This window comes from Gracilinanus agilis, chromosome 1, assembly GCF_016433145.1.
Source record: "Gracilinanus agilis isolate LMUSP501 chromosome 1, AgileGrace, whole genome shotgun sequence".
NCBI lineage: Eukaryota > Metazoa > Chordata > Mammalia > Didelphimorphia > Didelphidae > Gracilinanus > Gracilinanus agilis.
Window position 1 is genome coordinate 742118099 of NC_058130.1, and position 19042 is coordinate 742137140.

Genomic DNA, 19042 nt, shown 5'->3' on the forward strand with positions numbered 1-19042 from the left:
AAGAGGCCTAGTTTGAATATAATAGGAACTAACAAACGAAAGCATGTAATTTGTAAATTAGTGTTTGTTAATTAACTTGAGCTTCCTACTTCCATATTTAGGTATGTATTACACAAAAAATTTGGATAACTATAAGCCATATGTGATTTAAATTATTATACCACATTGTAACCAAAGTTACAATTCTCAACTGTTTTGAGATTAGCTATTTTTATAATATTTACAAAACTCACTAAAATAACGCTAAACTTGTTTCAGTTTCAAGGATCATAAGTAGGTTTGAGAATAATCACTTAAATTAACTTGGTTTCTCATTTATAAGCATATATATTTGAATTTAACAAAACAATGAGTATTTTAATGTGATATTTTTGTTTTAAAAACTTCTACTTCAAAACAACCTTTGAAGCCAACTCCCCACTTTCCACATTTTTTTAAATATCAAGGATATCATTTAGAGTAATACAAAGATGATAGTGATTTTAAAGTGAGAAACACATAAGAGGATGAAACATACATGGCAAAATCTATCACTCTGAATAGCTGGAAAAAGAGGATGTTTCCTTAAACACTCTGGAAACAGACTCACCAAATGCAACAAAATACACAAAACACTAAAACTCCCTTAGAACAAACTATGATCTTTTCTTGATGATCCAAAACCCTTTTTGGGAAATGGTAAGAGTTGAGGACTGCTATTAAAGTATGCTGATCATCACTGTTGGACAAGTGTGCAGAAATTGGCACTGAAATAGCAGATAGAATGATAAAACACATTTTGGTGAGGTGAAAGGGAGCTCTGACATGATCAGATCCGAAATAAGGATTACCTAATACACCAGAGCAAACAGAATATTAGTACGGCAGCAGAATTTAGTGATGCAAAAGATGAGGTTTCTGACACCTAAATTGTAATCCCTGCATCTGAATTATCGAATCAATCATAATCAAAAGATTAAAAGCTGCCAAATAGAGTTTTGGAGATAAGTGGTTTGTTCAAGATCATCTGATTCATTTCATTTTTTACAAAAGAGAAAATTGAGATAGAATAATTTGTTCAAGGTCACAAAGTGAATAAGAGCAGGTAGCAATGTTAGTACTACTAGAATTCCAGTAGTACAACTATACTAATAGACTCAGTACAGTTCTAGTTTCTAGAGCCCTAGTCATCTGACTTCCAATTCAGTTCTCCTTCCTCTAGAATTTCCCTTCAAGATGTGGCACACGAAAGTTCAACAAACAATAAAAAACAAAAAAGTTAAAAAAAATAATGGAAGAAAGACAAAGGATGATTAAGAAGGTAAAATTACCTCTTGAATTTTAAATGAAAGGTAACTATCTTTAGAGGGAAAGATCAAACTTGTTTTAAGAATGTGGGCACATAGTCTAATAAAACCTATTTCAAATATCTGTTTGTTGGGATGATGAGATGTACAGCAAAATGACCTTCCTCCCCAAAACAGTGACGTTACCTAAGTTCTCTTATCCCTGACACCCAGTGCTCTCTCTCCTGACTGCCTTTTTACTGGATGTGCTCAGAATGATTCCCTACTCAATACACTGCATGCTTGGAGTTGTTGACATGTTGTGACCTCCCCGAGAAAGGGAGTGTGTTTTTGTCTTTTTTTGTATTCCTGGGCCCTTAGTACAATGCCGGGCCTAGAGTAAATGGTTAATGCCTGTGACACTAGATAATGGGGTCACAGATGAAGATGAAAAAAGCTCATGTTCTATCTGAGGAAACAATTATGAAAAGATATATAATCATTGAAGTAAGCCTTCTTGTTGGTAGCAATATATAGAAACAAAAAAGTAGGGCATCTAAATGTAGTTTTCTTTTATCTTAAAAGACAAAACAAAACAAAAAAACAACCCCAAAACTCTTACCTTCTTTCTTAGAATCAATACTAAATATTGGTTCCAAGGCAGAAGAACAGTAAGGGCTAAGCAACAGGACTTGTCTAGGGTCACACTACTTGGACATATCTGAGGCTTAATTTGAACCTAGGACTACCCAACTCTAGGCCTGATTCTCTATCCACTGAACCACCTAGCTGCCCCTTAATATAGTTACAGTGTCTTTGATATGGGGGAGTAGAGGAAAGCATTAAGGAGGAAAACACCATACACACAAACACATTAAACTCAGTGCACAGACATATATAGATGATGTAGCTAAGCGTGAGGGATGAAGAATAGGTAAATATATCTTATCTTCAAAATGGGGAGAATATCTGTAGTACTTGCTTCTTAGGAATGTTTTCAGAAAAATTCCTTTTAATATTTGAATCTATGGCTATTATTATTTAAACTAAGGGATCTTACTTTTATTATACTAATCAGAGCTTATAGGATCATGATGATACAATGTTTTCTTTGCTAATTGTTTATTTTTCAGTCTCCTGTTTCTAAACAAGGGAATCATCTCAGTCAATATTTTCACATATCAGTAATCAAGATATGGGGGTGGGAGAGAGAAATATGTTTCATCAACTCTTATCAAATAATTGATCCTATGATTCCCTAAATGCTCAGAGCCATACTATTTTGGAGATAGAACGTCTGATAGGAAAACAATCATCTTGAGTAAGCTAAAGGGAGAAGAAAACTGAAATTAGTTTAATCTTGGTGCCTTTTGATAAAAATATGTGATAATAAAAGAGTGGTTGCATGGAAGATCGAATTAAATGTTTTGTTTGAGTAATTAAATGAATATATATGTATATATATACACACACACACACACACACACACACATTCACACATATATCTGAATAGATATGTATGTGGGTGTGTACATATAAATATTTCTTACATGCGTGCGTGTGTATGAAATCCAAAAAAAGATCCTAACAAAGTTACCATTCCAGAAGATTGGCAGATAAAGGAAGGATTTTTTAAAACAGAAAGTTGAGACAAAAAAAGTTGCCTGTTAATTTCAAAATACCCAAAAGGAAGATTCTTCCCCTTTACTATTTTTGCAATTATTGTGTTGCACAATTCACATGGTACTTATGTTGATATGAGTGTATATTGGATAAATTCAGTATGTTTACAGAGACAGAATGTAAACAGTAGTTGAAATACAGCATGAAAGATGTAAGTTAAAAATGAAATATAGAGGGGGCAGCTGGGTAGCTCAGTGGATTGAGAGTCAGGCTTAGAGACGGGAGGTCCTAGTTTAAATCTGGCCTCAGACACTTCCCAGCTGTGTGACCCTGGGTAAGTCACTTGACCCCCATTGCCTACCCTTACCAATCTTCCACATAGGAGCCAATACACAGAAGTTAAGGGTTTAAAAAAAAAATGAAATATAGAATTATACTTCTTAGTAGATAACAATTTGTTGTGAGAAGTTTATTCAGTTGACAGTCATTTTATCCTGTGATGTAATCCCTTTTTTGGGGTAGGGTGCAATATTTGTGGGAAAAGACTTTCAAATATCCTGATTTTTGTTTCAATATAGTGTAAACCAGTAATGGGCAAACTATGGCCCATGGGCCAGACTGGGGGGGGGGCGCCCCTGAAATGTTCTATCCTGCCTCAGGACATTATTCCTAATCTGATAAATACAATGAGTAGGATACAATATAATGAAACTTCCAAAGAGTTGCCTTAGAAACAGACTGACAGACGAGCATTTCCTTTCCTTTGGCCCCCTCTTTAAAAAGTTTGCCCATTACTTGGTGTAAACTATGGATTTTAAACTATTTTTATGAGAAAGTAGTGTAGAGTTACTTTTAAATAAAATGTGCTTCTATTTAAATGTTAAAAAATAAATATCATGTAAGTCTTTAAAAAAATTGATCCTAACATTTGAAGTGAAAAATAGAACTTTGTTTCCTGCATTTGAAATTGGTTAATACAATTTGTTTTAGAATTTCTATTTTTATCTAAATGGTATTTATAGATATATTACCTGTGGAGGTTCTTAGCACATCAAAAGAATGTTTTAAAACTAATAAATAACCCAAAGATTCCAGATATTGGGGCAAGAACCCACTAATTAACAAAAACAGTTGGGAAAGCAGGAAAATAGTCTTGTAGAAAGTAGGTATCGATCAACACAAAGTATTCCAAAATAAGCTCCAAATAAGTACACAATTTGGACATAATAGGTGGCATCATAAGTAGATTAGGAGAACATGGAAGAAAACAACTTGTCCTATGTATGTATTGGGAAAGAATTTGTGGCCAAAAAAGACACAGGAAGGTTTATAAGAGGTAAAACAGACAATTTTGATTCCATAAAATCAAAAAGGTTCTGCACTAACAAAATTAGTGAGATTAAAAAAGGAGAATTAGGAAATTAGGGAAAAAAAATCTTTGCAGCAAGTTTCTCTGATAAAGGTTGCATTTCTAAGATATATGGGGAAGAGAATTGAGTTTATGAGGATAAAAAGCCATTCCCCAGTTGACAAATGGTTAAAGGATATGAAAGGCAGTTTTCAGAGGAAGAAATCCAAGATATCAATCAATAGCTATATAAAAAACTCCAAAACACTATTAGAGAAATAGAAATGAAAACAAATCTGAGGTAATAGTTTATATCTAGTAGACTAAGAAAGGGAAAATGACAAAAGCTAGAGGGCTGTGGGAAAATAGGTACTTAAATGCAAGAACTGGTGGAGTTGTGAACTAGTTCAACTATTTTGGAAAACAATCTGGAGCTAAGCATACACACAAGAAAATATTAAACTAAATATAACCCTTTGATTCAGCAACACTGCTAGTAGATCTATAACCCAAGGATATCAAGGAAAAGAGGAAAAGGACCCATATGTACAAAATTTTTGTGGTGGCAAAGAGTTAGAAACTGAGATATCCATCATTTGGGGAAACAATTATAATATATAACATATCATATGATATAATCATAGTATATAAATGTGATAGAATAGTATTGTGGTATAAGAAACAATAAAAAGGGATAGTTTCAGAAAAACCTTTGGAAGACTTGTATGAATTAATGCAAAGTAAAAACAAATATAAACAGGAAGAATAATTTATACAATAACAATACTGTAAAAGATAATCAACTTTGAAAATCTTGGTAATTCCAACCAACACAATGACCAAACATAATTCCAAAAGCATCTTAATGGAACACACATTCTTCATCTCTAAACTGGGAGCTGATGGACTCAGAGATGAGACTGAAGCATATTTTCTTCTTTTCCTCATTTTGTTTGGACATGACTAATGTGGGAATTTTTGTATGACTATATATATTTGTAATAAAAAAAAAAAAGCCAAAAATGAGAGAGATGGGGGGAGGGGGAGCAGGGAGGAAGAGGAAGGAAAGAGAAAATAAAGAATGTAAAATAAATAAAATAGAATTAAAAAAATAAAACCAGCCATTGACTTTGGGGACCAAAAAAGTAAATAACCATAGGCTCAACACATAGTTCTGAGACCAAACAACTTAGGTAAAGACAGTAGCTCCAAAGACTGCACCAAAGACAATAGCTATGTATTCATAAAACAAGCTGGCAATTTAGGAACTATAAATATAAAATACTTCAACAAGAGGTTTTTAAGGTGTTACTACTCTGAATAATCTAACACTTAATATTTTCACTCATATAGGAAGTATACTCGGTGCTAACTAAATATGCATTTGGGAGCTACTGGACAAACACTAATCTGAGTAGAGATGTTTGAAATTTAAGAAACTCTTCTTTCTTTAAAAAAAAAAAATTTAATTTAATTTTTAAGACCCTTACCTCCCATCTTATAATCAATACTGTGTACTGGTTCTAAGGCAGAAGAGTGGTAAAAGGTAGGCTATGGGGCTTAAGTGACTTGCCCAGGGTCACACAGATAGGAAGTATCTGAGGTGAGATCTGAACCTAGGACCTTGTGTCTCTAGGCCTGGCTCTCAATCCACTGATCCACTCAGCTGTCCCCAAGAACCTCCTTTCAAAGGGAAAAAGAAACTCATTCTTAATGTTTTCCAATAATGCTGAAGTGTATATCAAAAGATTTAAAAGACACTGTGAAACCCAGAGAAAATCATCTGAACAGAGTCCAAGGTCATAAAGAATTTGCACTTTTTTGGGAAAAAAAAAATCAACGAACACAAATAATTCTTTTGGGATACCAATTTCTCCTGGTTTTCCTCCTTCCTATCTAATTACTCCTTCCTTGTCTCTTTGCTAGATCCTCCTTCATCATCAAAACCTCTAACAACAGGTGTCCCTCAGGGTTCTCTCCTATATTCTTTTCTTCTCCCTCTATACTACTTCACATTGTGATCTCATCACTCTCATAGACTTAATTAACATTTATGTTGATGATTCTTGAAACTATCTTTCTTGCTCCAGTTTTCTTTGCTGACCTCCAATCTCCCATCTCTAAATGCCTGCTGGATAACTTAAATTCAATATATCTAAAATTGAACTAATTATCCCGCCCTCATTTAATTGCCTGAAAACACACCCCTATCTAGTCAGATCACTCGATTCCTTTATTCCTCACCCCCCCCCAACCTCAATTAGTCAGTTGCTTTCTTAAGAGAATGATCTAAAATGTTTAAGAAAACGTCTCTCACAATTTAAATGCTGAACCTAGCTTATAAATTTGGAATTGTGTAATCTAAATTTTATATGTGAGTACTTAGTAATACAAGTTAAATGGTCATACACAAGACTCTAGTCTTACACTTTTTCTTTGTCTTCCTAAGGCATCTGTCTAAGCTTTCAAAAGAAACCAATCAATAAGAAATAGTTTGAGAAGCTCGTAGGAGGGCACGATAATTGCTATGGGTATTGACCAATGGCAAATTATTCTTCTAGAGACAGTGTGAACGGTTTTTTCAAGAAGCAAGTTTTAATGCCTAAATGAAAATGTCTAAAATAAAAATCAGCAGAAAAAGGAGAAAAAAGACTATATAACAAAGTCCAACTTTTGAAGAGAAGAGTGAAATACTGTAAAACTTATAATAGCAAATCACATTGATTTATCCTCCTACCACAATATGGTATTTGGCAACAAGTAAGCAACAAAAACTAACAATAAGTATTTCCTGTTGTGACAAAACACAATGCTGAAGAGCAGATTAACTCTTATTGGAAAAAAAAATATTTATCAAGAAATACCATGTTAGCTACAAAACAGAATTAAATATGTACACTTGAGACTTCTATCAAATTCTTTTGTCTTTATGAAATTTCATTAAATTATCAAATAATTTTCTAATGTATGAACCCGTTGAAAAAATATGCTGAGATGTTTGATTACTGTTCCCAAATATTTCACAGTTAAGCTGTTATTATTGCATATGAAAGAGATTTAAGAGATTTTGAGTTGTTTAGAAAGCTGATAAATATATTTATTATTTGAAGTTCCTACCAATTTTCTACATTATCAATGGCTTAATATGATAGGTGATCAATAACTATTTAATTACATCACATTAACTACATTACCATTTCCTTTTTAAAACTTTAGTTGGATCCATATTATTTGCACTCAAATACTTATTTCAAAAGCTAAGAAACTCTAGGCTTTCATCAGTGTAGGTATTCTCTCCTCTACGTGGCAATTCCAACACACCTTAGATAGCTTCATGAGCTGTTGTTGTCAAAAAAACTTGATCATCAGAGACTCTCTCCCCAAGATGTCAGTGACAGAAAGCAGAACAGCCTAGCTCTTATCATAGCTACTCCAGTAATGATAAAAAGGAACATCAGACTAGGAAGTGATCAAGAAGTCAAAGGAGAAAATGTATTAAATGAAGCTGAGGTCTGCATAAAGAGATATCTAGGAACGCCTGGCTCGGGGGCATAGCCCAAAGTGCCCCAAATCTATGTACCCATGACAGGGACACTATCCTGCAGCTATGTTGCTTTGTCTCTGATCCTAAATCAGGAAATCAGAAGCCTACAGGGCTCAGACAGGAAGGGTAATGATATCCTGGATCACTCTATGACTTAGACCCCAGAAGATACACATCAATATCAAAGAAGGCTCTACTATTCCATCCAGAAGGAAAGAGGCTAGATTCCCCCCCCCCCCCCCCAAGGTCCCAATTCAGAAAATAAGGCTGGAAAAATGAATACATAGAAGAAAACACCAATAGAGAAAGAGAAATACTGTTGAGCCAGGGAAACCCAAGACATAAACTCAGAAGAGAATAACCCTACATCATCTACAAAATCAGTAAATATCTGATGGTCCATCTGTCTGTACTGGGGAGATTAGTTTTAGAATGAATGACTTTTGATGGGCTTGTATTCAAATCCTTTCTAGCTTGGCATGATCTGCCAAAGTTTACTTTTTGAGGTAAGTTTCTACTAACTAAACAATTATAGGACACAACCCTGGAAATCTCTGACAGACTTGCTATCTTAAATAAACTATAACTACAGGCTGTCATGGGTACATTTTTTCTATAACATAAATGACTACATATTAGGCAGGATATTGATTTCAAGATTGGTTTCTACAGTTGAAATATTAGACTATTGCCTCATGAGACAATTAAAAAAGATGACTGATTGACGTCAAAGACTTGTGAGATTTAAGAAAAGAAAAATTCCCCAAAAGTATATTATCAAGTTTTCATTTAGAAGAACAACGAAAAACTGTACATCTTGGAAAAACTGTCCAACCTCAATGTGACTGATCTAGTAAGTTAACCAAGAGTCCAGAAATCTATGGAGGCTTGAGAAAAACTGTGGTAGAGTGAATAGGATTTGGTTCAGTACTAGCTCTACCACTAACTAGCTGTTAAGACCCATTATCTCTATAGCTCTCAATTTTTAAATCTGTAAAATAAAAGGATAATTACCAGACAACACTTTAAGGTTCCTTGTAGCTCTAAAATACTATGGCAATGTGATTCCATTGGGTGAACAAAATTTCTATCACTGGATTTCTCTAAAGTCAAGGGTAATATATAACCCCAGGAATGGCATTAAGATAAAGATATTTTAGAGTTTGTATATTAATTATAGCAAGTGCCAACTTAATTACAAGTATTTTTGTTCAGAAGCAATTAAGGATATTTATCACCATCTGCTACTAACATTACATCTCTGTGGGCATATTTTATCAGTTACAATCTGTGTGATTATATATCTAGGAGTTATCCAAATGATTTTTAAAAATAAGCAAAAAACTTTCTTTTAAAAAATATTTCAAAATAAGATTTATTTCCAGAGAACCTTAAAGGATACAAGAAATCAGATATCAAGTATTGTACAAAAGGAGATAAAATGTTGTTATAACATGATTAGGAAACTAAAAGAAATGAATTGAAACTGTGGCTAAAATTCAGTAAAAATATATATACAAAAAAATCTCAAACATAGGTTCCACTACAACTTTTTCAGTGGCCAGAAACTATCCCCTAAAACTAAGAGATGAAATATTTGTCATAAGTCACTGAAATAAAAAAGAACAGAGATGAATGGAGATAGGGCACAGGGAGTTCAAGAGAAGTAAGTGCCTTTGTATCAGGAGATTAATGGATAGGTATCCTAGCATGGAAATTTTCAGAGTAGAGCAGTTTATGCAAGAACTATGAGTTGGTAATTTGAGAGAAGAAAGAGATATCCCATACTTTTAAATCATTACATTAATTTCTGTTACTCTTTACTTCAGTGGTCAAGGAATGTTTATATAGATACATATGTGTGAATGGTAGGCGGACATACTTGTGTATGATCAATTTTGGGCATTGTTATAATTTAAGGATTTTGCTTGTAGCATAGCCAAAAACAATTTAAACAAAAGTATGGAGTATTTGATGACAAGATAGTGCAAACAGAATATGCTGCCACATTTCAGATTCTGATGATGTTTCACAAAGTTGCCCAGACTCAGTTCACTCTTTTGGTGTCATCTGTGTTATAATTTTTGGAGCAGTTAGGTGGTGCAATGGAGAAAGTGCCAGGCCCAGAGTCAGGAAGACTTGTGTTAAAATCTGGTCTCAGACACTTAACTAGCTGTGTGATGCTGTGCAAGACATTTAACACTATTTGCCTCAGTTTCCTCAAGTGTAAGATGAGCCAGAGAAGGAAATGGTAAACTACTCCAGGAAAACCCTGAATGGGGCCATGAAAATTTAGATGCGACTGAAAGGAATAATAATAGAATGTCATAATTTAATAGGTTTCAGAAACTTTTGTATGAGAGGCTTCTAGAATTGGATGATGGCTCTGGATTAGAAAGTTAAGATAGGATTGTTGTTACTACAGATATCAAAACAACCTATGTCCAATAATTTAAAAATACTAAAAGATAATTTTATCTCTTAAAAAGCTGTTTGGGAAAGATGAGAATTTTTATTTTTATCTTTTGCTTCAGAAGCTGCACTGTTTTTTGGAATTAACACCATATCTAAGTTTAGCAACTACAATCCATTCTACATTTCAGCTGAAATGCAAAATAGACTTTTGATTGATTTCAATTCTGAGTACTAGTTTTAGTCACTTTGGAATGTTAAAGTACCATAGTTTCATTGTAATACTTTACTGATATGAAGATAATTATGCCCTAAAATGAATCTGGTCATTTTCTATTATATTTTGTCATTTAAAAAGATAGGTAGGTCACAAAAATGCTTCGAAGGGTCTCTTAATATTCTCAATACAGTTAAAAAAAAGCTAGATTGCTCCAAATTACAAACTGGTAAAAAGTTCCAAAACTGAAGAATCAGCAGCACAAGGACTATAATTTTAATTGATTATTAAGAGTAGAAACAATAGGACAATAGGTTTAAAACTATCCAACCCTTTCATTTTCCAGATGAAGAAATTGGAGTTCATATAAAGATTAGTTAAAGGTCCCAGCCAATACAAGGCAGAGTTGACACCTGAACCTAATGTAGCATATGCCACCAAACTCTTAGGACTTGGGTCTTCTCATTTTATTTTATTTTTTTTTTCAGTTACTGGCCTAAATGCTCTCCCCTTCTATAGCTCTGAGCAGCAGGCTGGTTTGTTAGTTTTAAACTCAAGTAAAGATTTCAGATGATAAAAATTGTTAACTGAGGCCAGACCTCAAATTTTTTCTATCTATAAAGATAAAAAGTTTTAGACTCAATACTTATTTCAACTTTTTTTCCCCTATTTTAAATACTTTCTAGTCAGTCATTAAAGAAAATAAGAACTTGTAAGTAATGGAAGAAAATTCCCATACTATTTTTTTCATTTTAATTTCCTGGCATTTGAAAATACATGCTACTAAATCTTGATTCTTTGAATATCAAATTATCAAGGTAGGTATGGAGGTAGGTTCTCAAAAGCTAGGGAACTATATTGAAAAAGAAAGAAAATTTATGATCAATTATACATTATTTCAAGTAAGTTTACTGATTAAATGTAATATTGACAAAATGCTATCAGTAATAACTTACATAGAATTAACTGGTTTTCTTTGGTTGTTTTCTTTGGTTGGATAAGTTCTTATGCTTTACACAAAAACAAGATAGCTTAAATTTTAATATTAACTCTAAAATGAAAACTTTTCACCCCCTGTATTTCCCAAATGGTCAATTTGTTCAATACCTTAGCAAAGGCAATAGTGAGCATCAATTTCTTACTAGTCATTAAGATGTATGTAACATTGAATATAGCATTTGCACACAAACCATCTCCAAACACCAGCTCTTAAAAAGCTTCTTTGGCCACTTCTGAAGCAATATTATTAGTAAACAATTATGTAATCGCTGTTCTTCCCTGCCTGTCTGATTGTGAGACACCACAAAAGTCTATTTTAAAGCCGTGTTGGTGCCTTAAGCCCAACTAGACTGAAAGTTCTCTGAGGATAGGTAGTTTTAATATTCCTAGGAAGCCCACCAAAGCAGTCTTCACACAGAAGACACTCCAAAAATATTTGATGCTTGCTCCTGGAGTGTACAATAAAATGGTGACTTCTAGAGATGCTGGTGATGGGTACATATTGGCTTCCAAAGTGCATTCTCCCTCCTTTCTCAAGATTTTAGTATTTTGCTCACAACTGGGTTATATGCCAACTACTTTTATACCTGGGAATTTCAATTTCCGTGCTAATGTGCCCTCAAATATCTTGCTTTCTCAGTTCACTAACCTCTTAAACTCCTGTGATATATACCTTCATACCATCTCAACACATAGAATCCTTTAATGACTCATGAGGTTTACTTTCATAATTTATAACTCTGAAGTTTCTTTATCTGACCATAATTTCCTTTCTTTCCATCTCTTTATGTTCTCCCTCTCTCTCTCTAAGCTTTAATCTATTCTTTTTTTATCCAAAAACTCCAGTCCCTTTACATCTTCCTGCTTTCCCAGACCATTCATTCCTATTCTCAATTTGAAATCTTGACTACAATTAATCCATTCAACTTTACACTGTACTCTATCCTTAAATTCTTGTTCCCTTATTCATTGGTTGTTCTTTTTTTTTCTAAACCCCCACCACAGATTACTCTCACTATCTGTCTTTTCTGTTCCTACTCATAAATAAGTGGAAGAAATCACAAAATCATGATGACCACTGCTAGGCGGTGCAATGGTGTCGGGTCTGAAGTCAGGAAGGCCTGGATTTAAATTTGGCCTCAGTCACTAGTTGTGTGGCAAGAGAGACTAACTTTTTTTAAAAGTGTTTAGCACAGTGCTTGGCACAAAGTATGGGCTAATTAATGTTTCCTTCCTTTCCAATTTCAATGGTGTTCTCAATGCTATATTCCATTTTTTTCTACTTACTCTTCATTGATTAACTATCTCCCTCCCCAGCTATTATAAACCTTTTCTTAAGTCAACTATACCACTCCTAAACTCTCCCTCTTAGCAGATGACTTTATCTCATACTTTACTGAGGCCATATGCTATAAGATAACTCTCCTTAATTCTACACTTCTAATCCCCTCAACACCACTGCCCATTTTCTGGCTTTTAGGCTTTAGTCTTGAGGGAAGGGGTGGGGAGGCTCTTCTTTTTGCCAAGGCTCTCTCCTCATACACTTGATCTCATCCTTTCTGGGAGCTTGCCTCAATCATTTTCTTTCTCTCTTAAATATCTGATCTTTCCAATTACTTTCTCTACTGCCTACAAACATACCTGTGTTTCACTCATTCTTAAATAACTTTATTTGGCCCTGACATCCTGTCAAGCTCTTGAATTATATACCTCTCCTTTTCACAGCCAAACTCCTAGAAAGCATTATCTCTACTCACTTTTTACTTTTATCTCCTACTTAATTAAAGTCTAGAAATTTGAATTCCAAATACATCACTCAACTCAAATTGCCTGGTTCTAAGTTCCCTAATGATCTTGTAATTGTAAAATCCAATGGCTTTTTCTCATTAGTCTTAAACTCAGCAGCATTTGACACTGGTAATCATTCTCCTCAATACTTTCTTCTGGATATCCCTCTACTTGTTTGATCCTTTCAGATTCCTTTACAGAATTGTCTTCCATTTCCAATGCCCAACGTGTGAATATTTCCAAGATTACTGGAGTTAAGTGCAAACTCATTTAATCTACTACATCTAGCTGGTCTCAGACTAGGCAAAGTTTCCCTTTCATCTAGCTATTTGCCCAGGCCCACTTGTCTCACCACCAGTCCTGCTGGGTCCTATACATGCAACATTCTTTCTACAACTTTCCATTTTCTGCTGTGAGTACAGTAATCAAATGAATATTGTCATTGCTCTTAGAAAGGGCATATCAATGATTGTTCTGTGGACCAACTGAACATCCTTGATTCTCAAAAATCCAATACTCCTTTACCAGACCACCACTCTTCTACATGTGCCATCTACCCAATTAAGACTATAAGCTTTTTGGGGGTCAGAACTATTTTTATCTATGCATTCCTAGGCAGAGTTTTTATACAAAGGAAGGGATTGATAAATGCCTTCAAACATTTATTCTGTCCTGGGGCCTCCTTTCTTCTCTCTTTATACTAAAAGATCACATCAGTTCCTATAAGGTTCAACTATTATGTCTTTGAAGGTGACTTTTCAAATTTACAAATCCAAACTTTAACCTTTCCGTGGGCTCTAATCTTACATTCCCAAGAGCAATCTTACTATCTCACAAGTATCCCAAACTCAGCAATAAAGAAATACCCTGCCTAAATAGATTCTTTCCCAATTTCCAAACTTTTGGTGAAGGTTCCACTATCTTAAAGTCACTTTTGTGATTGCCCATCAGTGCTGCTACTGCTCAACACATTACATTGGACCAGGGACATAGGAGGTAAGGTTCTTTGCACATAAGGGATGGTATGTGGAAGACTCTTTTTCTTGCCTACCATGTGATTCTTTGTTGTCTGCTAATTAGAACATGGACTCTTTCAGGGAAGGGATTGTCTCAACTTGTAATTGCATCTCCAGTGTTTAGAAGAGTATTTGACACACAGTAGATGCTTTATGTGCATTCATTCGCTCTCCATACTCAATTAGTTGACAAATTTTACTAATTTCATTTCTTCACTTTCTCTTATATGTGCCCCGCCACGCTTTTTTTATATGTCAGTTACCTTATTTTAGGCCCTCATCAATTCTTATTAGTCTCTCTACATCTAATCTCTAACTCTCCTCTCTCATATTAATCCTTTGTAGAGCTGATAAATTGATATTCCTACAGCAAAAGTTTGATCATTTCCCTCGTGTTCAAGAGGCTTCAGTGGTTTCATATTGCCTCTAGATATAAAACAGAACCTTCTTTGGTATTCAAAGGTCTTCACAATCTTGTTCCAATCTCTTTCCAAGATAATCATACATTGCTTCAGAGAGTCCAACTGGCCTATTTGCTATTCCATATATATGATATTGTACTTTCCATTCCTTTCCCTCTACAGAGGCTATCCTGCATGCACTAGAACAATTGCCCTCCTAATCTGCCCCTTGGAATTCCTATATCCCTTTAGGGTTAAGCTGTATTTCAGAGTTTCTATTGATGTTTCCAGTTGTTAGTGGCCTCTCTATAAAATTATTTTTTATTTATTTAGTTTTGATTTTGTATTTTCCTGTGCATATTGTCCTGTCTCCACTCTCTATCAGAACAGACGTTGAAGACAGAGACTTTTCTATTTTTGTTCCTGTATTTCCAGTGCAAAGCACAATACCTGGCGGATAGCAGGGTCTTAAAAAAATGCTTATTGATTTGGACCAACATCCAAAAAGCTATAAGACTGTGTATGCTCTTTGATCCAGCTTTCTCTATATATATGGTCTACATCCCCAAAGAGATAAAAGAAAGAAGAAAAGGACCTACACACACACACACACACACACACACACACACACACACACACACACACACACACAATATCTGGGGGTGGCAAAGAACTGGAAACTAAGGAGTCCATTTTTTGAAGAATGGCCAACAAATTATAGTATTACATGAATGCAACAGAATACTATAGTGCATTAAGAAAAGATGAAGGATAGTATTCCAGAGAAACCTAGACTTTTATGAACTGATGCTCAGTGAAGTGAGAGAAAAGTATACAATAATTTTGTAACACTTAAGAACTTTGATCAACTCAATAACCAGTCATGATCCTAAAGAACTCATGATGAAATATGCTATCTTAACTACCTCTTGATATCCTAAGGTATAACTCAGGATGAAGATTGGGATATATATTTTGGATTTTCTTTTCTTTTGTTTTTAATGGGTGAAAGGGAGCAAGAGATGGCAGATTTTTGTTTATTAAAAAATACAATTCAAAAATCCTTATTGAATTTAAGATTAAATGTTTTTGCTGTTCATAATAAAACGAGCTGTTATTCAACACTCCCCACCACATATCATCAATATTGTTAAAGTTTGTTTAATAACATTTTATATATATATGTAAATATATATAATAAGAACATAGTTAATATGTCAAGGTAAAAAGTATTTATAGTAGCCCCCTTTTTGCAGCTTAAATCTGCATAATTTTAAGGACAGACAGTGAACCTAAACCTCAGACTTTCAAACTTCCTTAAAGAGGGAAGGAAGCTGCCAAGAGGTGCCAAAAGAGACATCAACAGCCATGCGGGTAGGATACTGACATTGGCACCAATGGCACTCCACAGACACAGGACTCCCTCATAGCTCACCTCTCCACCAAAGGGATGATCATCCATCTTCCCAGACTCTGCTTCTGATAGGGGGTTTTTTAAAGTCTGTAAAAAGAGAGCAGCTTTCCTTTTCCGTTCAGCTTGAAGCTGTTTTTCCTTTGACTCCTTGGAGGCTTGGGCCAGCTTTTCTCGGGCAGCAGCTGCAAGCCGGTCCTCTAGCTTTTGCTTTGCTTTGAAAACAAACAAAAATATGGGCAATTTGTAGCACGCCATCTCTGAAATGGAATGAAGTTCTCTTATACTTGATTTTTAAATAAAATAGAAAGTGTATATATATGCATAGATATATATAATATGTGCATTTAATATTTAACAAGTGAATTTTAGCACAAAATTTTGTTTCTACTATAAAAATGTCAGGAAATTCTATACAATTCATCTAAACACAAAGACATTTCCAAATATATTTATTATTTGCTTATTTTTAAACATTCTTTTCTTTTTAAACTTTTGAGTTCTAAATTCTCTTCCTCCTTCCCAGACCCTCCCAAACCTACCAAGATGGCAAGCAGTGTGATATCAATTATACATGTAAAATCATGTAAAACATATTTCTGTATTAGTCATATATTTTTAAAAAGCAAGAAATAAAATGAGAAAATTAAGACTTCAATTTGCACTCAGAATTCATCAGTTCTCTTTCTGGAGATGGACGGAAAGCATTTGAGTCCTTTGGAATTGTCTTGGATCATCATATTGATCAGAGTAGCCAAGTCTTTCACAGTTGGTCATCATTAGAACATTGCTATTACTATTCACAATGATTTCAGGGTTTTTACTTCACTTTGCAACTATTCATATAGGTCTTGCTATGGTTTTCTTAAACTACCCCTGCCTTGCAATTTCTTAAAGCACAATATTTAAGTATTCCACCACAACTACATGCCACAATTTGTTCAGTCACTCCCCAATTGATGAAAATTCCTTCAATTTCCAATTCTTTGCTACCACAAAAAAGAGCTACTCTAAATATTTTGTACACAAGTCCTTTTATTTTTATCTCTTTGGGATACAGATCTAGTAGTAGTTTTGCTGGATCAAAGGGTATGCACAATTTTATAGTACTATGGGCATAATTCCAAAGTGTTCTCCAGAATGGTTCAACCAATTCACTAACCTCCCAGTTCATTAGTGTATCTATTTTTCCCTCATTCCTTCCAGCATTTCTCATAGGTATGAGATGGTATCTCAGATTTGTTTTAATTTGCCTCACTCTAAATGATAGTGATTTAGAGCATTAAATTGCATGTTCATATCCTTTGAATATTTTTCAATTGGGGAATGGTCCTTATTTTTAGAAATATGATTTAGTTCTCTGCTCTGTATATATTTGAGAAATGAAGTCTTTATCAGAGAAACCTGCAGTAAAAATTCCAATATTATTTCATTATCTATGGTACCTTTTAGCAAATGAAGTGTTCCTGATTATTTCTTTTAATTAGGTCTATTTTTTCTTTTGCTTTGTCTGAGATGATGATTGCTACTCTTGCCTTTTTTAATTCAGCTAAAGCATCTTAGATTCTGCACCAGCCCTTAACTTTGGATGTTTTTTGGATTCAAGTATGTCTCTTGCATACACCATACTGCTATATTCTTATTTCTAACCCATTCTGCTATCTGCTTCCATTTTATGAGTAAGCTCATCTCTTTAACATTCAGTTATGTTTACTGTTTATTTCACTCCATCCCATTATCAACCCCACCCCCCATTCTTCCTCAAAAGTCTATTTGCTTCTAATCCCTGCTGACTCACTCCTTTATCATCTTCCTATCCTATTCCTCTATTGAGGTAAGTTATGTTTCTATATACAACTGAGTGTGTAGATATATATTCTTCATTGAACCAATTTTGATGATAGTTAAGATTCAAGCATTGCCTGTTATCCCTTTAGTCTATTATAAAAGCTCTTCCCTGGGTGCTGTTTTTAATATGAGAAAAAATTTCCCCATTATGTTTTTCAGTTCTTCCTTCTTCCAGTACATTTTGTTTTTGTTTTTGTTTTGGGGGGAGGGGGAAAGTTCATTCCAAAAATAAATGACTCATACCCATGCCCTCTGTCTATAAACTCCCTTTAGCAGCCCTAATAATGATAAAGCTCTTAGTAAATACATATATATTTTTTCCATATAGGAATATAAATTATTTAACACTACTGAGTCCTTTATGATTATTTTCATGTTTACTTTTTTATGCTTCTCTTGGGTCCTCTGTTTGAATGTCAAGTTTTCTATTCAGCTGTGGTCTTTTTATTAGGAATGCTTGAAAATCCTCTATTTCATTAAATATCCATTTCCTACTCTTTTCCCCTTAGAATGATACTCAGTTTTGCTGGGAAGATAATTTGTGGTTGTAATCTTATTTCCTTTGCCTTTTGGAACATTATGTTCCATACTCTTTCCTCCTTTATTGTAGAAACCACTACATCTTTTGTGATCCTGGCTATGGCTTACAATATCTGAATCCCCCCCCCCCCCTTTTTTTCCTGGAAGCTTGACCTAGGAGCTCTAGAATTTGGCTATAATATTCCTGGAAGTTTTTATTTTGGGATTTCTTTCAGGAGGTGATCAGTGGATTCTTTCAAATTTTACCCTCTGGATCTAAGATTTTGGGGTGGTTTTTCATGACGATTTCTTGAAATGTGATGTCTATGTTCTTTGATCATAGCTTTCAACTATTCCAATGATTCTTAAATGATTTCTTCTTGATTTATTTCCAAATAAGATAGTTCACATTTTCTTTATTTTTTTCATTCTTTTGACTTTCTTTGACTATTTCTTGATACCTCATGAAATCATTAGCTTCCACTTGCCCAATTCTGCTTTTTAAAAAATTATTTTCTTTAGTGAAATTTTGTATTTCTTTTTCCATTTGGCCAATTTTGTTTTTTTTAAAAGGTTGTCTCTTCAATAATTTTTTGAACCTCCTTTTTCCATTTGGCCTATTCTGCTTTTTGAAAAGTTCTTTTCTTCTGT

At 34.2% G+C, this 19042-nt stretch overlaps 1 protein-coding gene across 3 annotated transcripts in view; it reads right to left on the reverse strand.

The window, feature by feature from the left end:
- The window catches only part of LOC123244579 (splicing factor SWAP), a 119586-nt gene that overhangs the window by 34795 nt on the left and 65749 nt on the right, over positions 1-19042 (reverse strand). For all 3 annotated transcript variants that reach the window (XM_044673102.1, XM_044673093.1, XM_044673111.1), the window contains one exon: positions 16049-16239. In XM_044673102.1, the coding sequence (XP_044529037.1) occupies positions 16049-16239 (191 nt within the window). The remainder of the gene's footprint in view (positions 1-16048; positions 16240-19042) is intronic.